The 7943-nt window shown below is 42.5% G+C and overlaps 1 protein-coding gene across 1 annotated transcript; it reads right to left on the bottom strand.

Annotated features, from left to right (window-relative positions):
* Positions 1 to 829: 829 nt before the first annotated feature.
* Positions 830 to 7843, bottom strand: GET1 (guided entry of tail-anchored proteins factor 1). Its single transcript, XM_066618803.1, has 5 exons — positions 7651 to 7843; positions 4244 to 4409; positions 2929 to 2996; positions 2138 to 2252; positions 830 to 1725 (listed from the first exon to the last, which is right to left on the bottom strand). Exons 1-5 carry the CDS (start codon positions 7768 to 7770, stop codon positions 1652 to 1654), a joined length of 543 nt encoding a protein of 180 aa, XP_066474900.1. The 5' UTR covers positions 7771 to 7843; the 3' UTR covers positions 830 to 1651.
* Positions 7844 to 7943: the final 100 nt, after the last annotated feature.

The following is a 7943-nucleotide window of genomic DNA, read 5'->3' as shown; positions in this document are numbered from 1 at the left end:
TTGTGCATTGGGGAGTTGAAGCTGATCTTGGGCCTCCTTGTTAAATCAGTTAAACAGCAGACTGAGACCAAAAGTCCTGGACCCACATGTATTCTCTCACACACACTCTCTCTCACACACTCACAGAAGGAAAACAGCAGATGCAGCAAGTGTGTTGTAAATTTGACTGAAATTTGAGATAGGGAAATAGAGAGGGCTTTGTACACTGATGGTTAGGCATTGTCAAGCACCAAAGTTACCTATCTGCTGATTTGGATATGAAAAATTGCAGGAATTATAGGGTTTTGCCCCCAGGACTAAGCAATCTCCTGGTTACAAAAGTGGGGTGCAAAGGCAGAATGGGCTTAGAAGAAAACCCAGAGGCTAAGTTGTGGCTGGTTACAAGGAGGGAAGCAGGGCAAGAGAGCCAAGGCTGCTTTTCCAGGGGAAGGGGATATATTATGAGGCAGCCCACAAAAGGATTGCTGTCCAGCAGGTACTGGTGCAGTATCTTTGAGCTCAAAGATGCCTGTTCAGTGGGTGCTGGAGCAGGAGTTTCTCAATTGCCCTCAGGGAAGAGGACAAAGGCTGGAAGGGAAAGAGAGCAGTCAATTACTAGTCCTGGGTGCTGGCTTGGCAGTGGTTCCTCAAGTAGCGGAGAGAATAAAGTCCTGAATGCAGCACCAGTGGAGTCCATAGACAATACCAACAGCAAGGTAGAGTAAACAAGGAATGATGAAGACAGGAGAGGTCCTGTGACCCAGTGTTCCATACCTTAAATTTCAACAAGAACATATGCGATCTTTAAGAACATAAGAGAGAATAAAGGAACAGATACCTGACAAAGGAGCAGATTGGACAGAGATTGTATTTGCATTATGGGAATGGAGAAGAACAGATAATCATTGCATATGTAGTGGTTACAAGAAGAGCAATGCTGACAGTTTAGTCAGAACATACACTTACATACTAGGTAGCAAGTAAGTTTTAATCACACTGTAAGTGGGCCTGTTATGATCCAAACAAACTAAAATAATAAAAGGTTGTGAAATAGCTAGCATTTGCACAACAGTATTCATGCAACTATTGTCCCCACCACCACCTCCTCATGGCAACTCCAAGACCCATAATAATTAGCTCCTAAGGCTCCAGAACAATATCTGGGGGTGGGTGGGAGGAAGCTGCCATGTGAGGAGCGGGCTGAGGAGATAGTTGCCTTAGCAATAGTTAGCATACAAGCCAGAATTCTTTCTTACTTGCTGTAATTCATTTCTAAAATATTTAATATATCCAAACAGGCACAACGTGTCATATTTAATACATAAACTATGTAAACACTCACCAGCAAACAAAAGAGATTTTAGAAACCAAAGTACTAAGTCAGCACCATTATGTGCAATAAACAGCATTTTAAAAGCACATTTAAATAGATCCAACACTGCAGTCTACAACTGCCAAACTTGAGGGTTACACTTAGACAGTACATTACATAAATATTGGAATGTCACAAAAAGAATGTGTTTATGCTTTCTTATTTTACATAAAACTCAGCCCAATTTCATAATATATCAAGTCCAGTTTGTTGCAAGGTTATTGTGTCTTTCATAAAAAAGAACTTTTTAAATTGTGATAACAGACAGGGAACAAAAAATGGTTGAAACTGGGATTCATCTCAGCTGAAAGGGTGAAGCATGATTGCCACAACTTTGTTGCAAACCACCAGCCAACATGTAATGCCAACACCACCTGAAAATAAAAGAACACGTATTAATTTGCTGGTATTATTGCTAACTCACCAAATCTGGACCATGCCCTTCCCCCTTCACAGTATAATTATATACGTATCATAATGTTACAGTTTAACTTCCCTTCATTCTAAAACAACTAAGGATGGAATTACGTAACTTTAACTATACATTGCCCCCTTCAAAACTTGCCCTGAGGTCATCATAATTTTGTAGGCAGCCAGTAGTTTGTAGCTTTATGCAACGTGGCAAGCTAAGCCTTATCATGCTCTGCAACTGTTTGGAATCTAGGAATGCAAGGAGCCTGATAACATGTTCAACATTCTTTGAACTTGTGTAAAATAGAAAGGTAGGACAGATATGTGACATTCTTACAAAAGTCTGACTAGCAGTTAGGTGCTATATAGTCTTACCTGCCACTCCTGAAGGAAAAGCTACCAAACGTTCTAAAGGAGCTAGCCATTTGCTTGGAAGCACAGTAACTGGTTCAGAGTAATACTTCCAAATCAGTGAGATCATTAAGGTAGCCTGAAATGAAACAGTTGTTATATGACTAACCATAACAAATACAAGAGTACTTGTTCAGTTAGCTGCTCACTATCTGTATTTCTGATGCTTACTACATATTAGATATATGTGCAAAAGTTAATGCAAAAACCTTCTATCATCTCAAAGTCAGTGTCACAAGGTGCCTCAGGGTCTTTGTCCAATAAGTAGCTACCTCCTTCAACAAACATCAGGAATTCAGCTGTGAAATCTCTCCTTTTACAGTTTACAGTTCCTGAATTACAAGTGGGTACTTCAAGAGCAGGGCAAATTACATTCTCTGTGTTACCCTCCTCAAAATGTATAGAACTGGACAAGGTGACACATGACTGGGTGCAAGACCTATAGACAGAGCTGGTAGGGGCCTATGGCCTAATTGTTACTGAGATGTGAAATCTGTGTCTAGTACAGGAAGTACTACTTCACAGTGCAGGTGAGGGGTCACACAGCCAGATGCTCCTCCATATAGAACACCACCCTCCACACAGAAAGCTAGAACTCCAGGGAGAAAGCCAGGCTAGAAACCTACTCCTTGACATTGTGTTTTCTAAATGTAGCAAGTATTTCTTTATTAATATAAAATTGTCTATTATTATAGTTAACAAGGCACGTTCAGCTCAGTACTAATCCAAAGCTACTATAACTCAGTTTTACTCACTTGCAAAATGTAGAAGACAATATTTATTACCCACTTTATTTTGGCTAGTTGAGCTGTTCGTGTTTTCACTGTTAAAAAAATAAACACCAGATATTTGAATAAATCAACTAAAATAAAGATGCATTCAGACAATTCTTTAATTTGAGATATTGATCATTTTTAAGGTTCAAGTGTTCAAAAGGACTACTACTAATATTCCTCTTACAAAAGATAAATATGTTCTTAGTGTTTTTGGGTACAACTTACATAACTATGGCAATCCCAAGACACACTTACTTAGAAGTAAATTCCACTGGTTGCAGATCCTAAACATTATTACATGGAAGGAAGTTCTACTGGCAGAAATGAGTCAGAAACAGAGTTGACTGGCAGGTGGGTTGGCTCTCCTCAAGGATATTACAGGCTCTTTCTGTGAAGGGTCAGCTTTCATTTTAAAAAAACTGAAGCTACAGAGATACCAGGAAAACACTAGAAGACGTGTTCTAAAAATTATGCAGTAGAAATTAAACTTGCTCCTAGGCCTTTTAGTATTCTGTTCAATTAGTATAAAGATTCTGGGATGGCAAAATCTTGGGCACTTGGAATTTATTTCTAATTTTATTATAACCATCCAATAAATTATATCATTTCAGTTTAAACCTTTTCAGCTACCTCTGTGTAAAGGTTTTGGCCACTGGGAAAGAAATTTGGAAAGAAGAAAAAAGTTTTCTCCGTATCCCATTCAGAAAACAAGCAGGCTTGTTGCATACTAATTGGATTACCACAATTCTAGTGATACATCCCTGTTGGCTTGTTTGCAAGAAACCTACATTCTCTAGGGCAGGGGTGCTCAAACTTTCAACTTTAGGGATGCTGGACCTTTAACAAGTGTATAGAAGAGAGAATTGCAGCAGGTGCAACTTGTCATCCCACAGATGACAAGCTACACCTGCTGAAATTCTCTCTTCTATACACTTGTTAAAGGTCCAGCATCCCTAAAGCTGAAAGTTTGAGCACCCCTGCTCTAGGGGACTGGCTAACAAAACCGTGTAATCAGAAATAAGAAGTTGTGTTCCAGACCAGTTTCCTTGCCTGGCTTTCTAACAAAAAGATATATAGTTCACCAGAAACATATATGGAAAAATACATTCTCTTAGTGATCCAACTGCACTGCTGTTCTGAAGATGACATATTAGCTGATCCATTTATTATTTTGCTAGAGTTATGTTTTGTACCATGAAATCAAAATAATCAAAACTACAATAGTCTTAGAAAAGATAACAATAAGGGTTGAATGATAATGAACAAAATGAAAATATAAGTGTCAGGTATTTACCATGAGTCTTGAGCTTGTCAGTCATTTTGTTAATCTTCCTTTCTAGTCGGGCATATCTGGCAAATTCATCCATCATACTTATTGTAGAAAGTTCTTGCTTCATGTTTTGAATTTCAGATCTCATCTGAGATTCCTGCTCAGCATCCTTTTGTAGCAACCTAGATATCTAAGAGGAAAGAGAGGAAGTCTGAAAAGCCACTTGGCAGTAATTTTGCTCTTTTTACATTAAAAATGTGCACGTTTGTTTTTACACATGAATGCATTGCTCAGAATAAACCTCTCTCACAAAAGCACAATCCTATACTAACACTACATCAGTCTGAGAGGTGCAGACCATGGCATATACACTAGGATGCTGATGCAATCACAGTTCTGCTGGAGCAGTAGCTGGACTGCTGGTGGACAAGCTCTAGGAGCTGAGCATAATTAAGGAGGACAAGTGAGACTCATGGGACTTTGATAACTTTTCTAAAAGGTACCAATTAACTTTTTTTTCCTAAGAAGTCACCTGGACCAGGGGATGTGCGTTTAGCATGGACAAAGATTAATCCTATTTTTAAAATTAGAAAAGGTATACCTCAAGAGAGAGAGAGAGAACTGGAATTCTTTGCCCTTCTTCTGGTCACTCTGTCTCTGGCCCTTGCTGATGGCAATAGCTCTTGTGGGGGGGGGGGCATCAGGCCCAGCTGTTGACTTACTACTTCTAGCCTGTTTTGTGGATTCAGTCACAGATAAGTAGAGTACTCAACCCATAATCCTATCTTTAATGAACTCTTTTAAGTACTTTGGAGTGATGTTTATTGCTTGGGGGAATTGAAGGTACACACACCTAGCTATTTCAATGCCTTGGACCTAATTCAGCTCATTTGTAGAACAAAGGAGCAGTATGCAGGAAGATTCAGTTTGCTGTCCTGGGTTGAGTTTCTAATAAGCTAATTTACAGGCAGCTGTGGCAGAAAAATTCTTATTTACATCCGAGTAGGCTTGGGCAAGAGACAGTGAGGAGGAATTTGGAAGGGGCATCTTTTAAAAGCAGAAAGCAAGTTTTTCATGGTAACATGAAAAATCCCCTTAACCTGATATCACTACCAAAATAAATATACTTGTCCCTGGGCATGATATCTTAACAGGGAGTTAAGACTATAAATGTTTTTGGTTTTATGTGCCAACCTCTAAATACAATCCTGGCATAAGATGCAGGCCAACTCTATGTTTAGAACTACAGCATTAAATCATTTGTACATTACTTAGATTCCATTTACCTGCTGAACTTTACTATTGCAGGGGTAAGCAATTAGTTTCAAGTAGAATCAGAAAAGCAAAGACCAGAAGTTTAAATCAAGTGCTTCTTACCCCTCCCCTCCTCAGCTCTTCGCTATTAATTACTAATCTCACAAATTACATCTCCAAAGGCCATGTTAATCTGCACTGAGGACTCCCCAATTGAAGCACAGATGCCACATCCAGATGTGGACATACTGTTGAGGTTTTAAGTGCTCTACAGCGGTAAGCTAGTATAGAGCAGCAATGCCTTTTATACTGGTACTCAACCAATCTATCTCCCCTCCTAGGCAGAAGAACTGGTAAACTGTCTGCTTGAGCCCTATAGTTGTTTTGCACATGATGCGTGTTTGCTACCAAGTGAACACTCAGAGGACTTGCAGCCAATCTCCCTGACATGTCAGCATGATATTCTGCAAGTGCATTTGTTGCATTTTACTCTACTTTTTAATGCCTCTTCTAAAATGTGTCAAAAGATCCCAATCAAAAGATGCACATGATGCATACTTTGCTGCTATTCCTGGATGTTTTTATGCTATACAAGTAGAGTTTCTCAAGAGCCAACCTGGCAGCTAAACAAACTAAACTCTCTCTCTCTCTCTCTCTCTCTCTCTCACACACACACACACAGAGCACCCCCTTTTCAAACCCATACACTCAATGGCTCTATCACAGATGGTCAACAGCTCAACCAATATATATACTCCCTATTTCTCTTCAGCATTTCACATTTTTAAAAAATGTCAGCATACATACCATCACCACCATTGTCTGCATTGATTAACCCAGAATGAGTATTACCCAGTATACCTCATCTGTAGTAATCAGAACAGCCTAAGCCTGCAATCCTTTACCTATTTCTTGGGAGAACAGGAATTACTTCTGAGTAGACATGCACAGGATTGCAGTACAATATTCTTGCAAACCTCACTCAATAGCACTGGAAGGATGAAAACTCACCAGGACTGTTGCCTAACAGCAGCAGATACAGTGTTAGTATAATTCTGTGTATGTCTATGAAGAAGTGAGCCCCATTGTGTTCAATGGAGGTCACTCCCAATATAGGGTGTGCTGGTTTCTGACTGCATTGCAGGGGGTGTGTGCTGTAATGGAGGCTTCAAGGTAAAGAAACATTTTGTTCCCTTACCTCTGGCTGCATCCATGCTGGAAAGTTGGATAGGATTGGGCTCTTACTCCCACAGAAGACAGCGGGGATGACTGACTTCCAAGGAAGCACGCAAGAGAATCAGTACCAGATATGAATCCAGAACCTCATACTGGGAGCACAATCCTATGCATGTCAACTCAGAAGTCGATTCTATTATTATCAATAGGGCTTATTCCCAAGAAAATGTGGATAGGATTGCAGACTAAGGGCCCAATCCTATCCAGTTTTCCAGTGCCAGTGTAGCTGTGCCCGTGGGGCGTGCACTGCATCCTGTGGTGGGCAGGCAGTCACAGAGGTCTCCTCAAGGTATGGGAACATTTGTTACCTTACCTTGGGGCTGCACCAGTGCTGAAAAGCTGGACAGGATTGGGCCCTAAAGCTACAATCCTACACACACTTTATTGGGAGTAGGCATCAGAACATAAGAAGAGCCCTGCTGCATCAGGCCAAGGGCCCATCTAGTTCAGCTTCCTGTATTATCTCACAGTGGGCCACACCAGACAACAAGACACAACCTGCGCCTGGTGCCCTCCCTGTATCTGGCACTGAGGCAACCTGCCTCTAAAACCAGGAGCTCGCACAGACCTGCCATGACTTGCGACCCTGGATGAGCTTTTCCTCCAAAAGCTTGTCCAGTCCCCTCTTAAAGGCGCCTAGGCCAGAAGTCATCCTGTGGCAATGAGTTCCACAGGCCAATTACACGCTGAGAAAAGAAATACTTTGGTCAGTCCTCACTCTCTCCCCCTGCACCACTGAACACCACGGGGCTCAAGTCTGTGCGCAGGACCCGGCTGCTAAGAACCCACCCGCCAGCTGAGCCCCTCCTGGGGCACGAGTCTATGCGAGCCTACTCAGAAGCAAGCCGCACTCAGCCCAGTGGGGCTCGCTCCCAGGGAAGCACGGGCAGGACTGGAGCCCTGCGCGTGCTCAGGGGAGGGTGGAGGGCTGCGCCACTTACAACGGAGGAGCAGGAGGGCAGGAGGATTTTGAGCAGGGTGCACAAGAACACGGAGCTCAACACCAGCAGCCACGCGCCGCCGCCCGTCGCCTCTTCCTCCTCCACGGGCAGCTCGTTCATGTTTCAGGCTGGGGGGCGCGCGGGTGCTGTCAGCGGTGGCAGACAACAGCTCAGCCTCGCGGCCCCTCAGCAGGCCTGCGCAGGCGCAGAACGCCGGCCCCGCCCCCACCGCGAGTGCCTCAGGCGCGGACTCTCGCGCATGCGCGCAGGCCACCCGGCTGTGATGACGTAGC

Source organism: Tiliqua scincoides, chromosome 3 (genome assembly GCF_035046505.1).
Source record: "Tiliqua scincoides isolate rTilSci1 chromosome 3, rTilSci1.hap2, whole genome shotgun sequence".
Taxonomy (NCBI): Eukaryota; Metazoa; Chordata; class Lepidosauria; order Squamata; family Scincidae; genus Tiliqua; species Tiliqua scincoides.
The sequence above is the reverse complement of the archived record's forward strand: the minus strand, read 5'-3'. Positions and strand labels throughout refer to the sequence as shown.

Bases quoted from the DNA above. Each gene is read 5' to 3' on its own strand.
- GET1 (XM_066618803.1), bottom strand. From the start codon at position 7,770: ATGAACGAGCTGCCCGTGGAGGAGGAAGAGGCGACGGGCGGCGGCGCG. The intron at 2,997-4,243 runs GTAAATACCTGA...TTTTTTTAACAG, and splicing joins TGACAAGCTCAAGACTCATG to TGAAAACACGAACAGCTCAA. The intron at 2,253-2,928 runs GTGAGTAAAACT...GTTTCATTTCAG, and splicing joins TTGTCTTCTACATTTTGCAA to GCTACCTTAATGATCTCACT.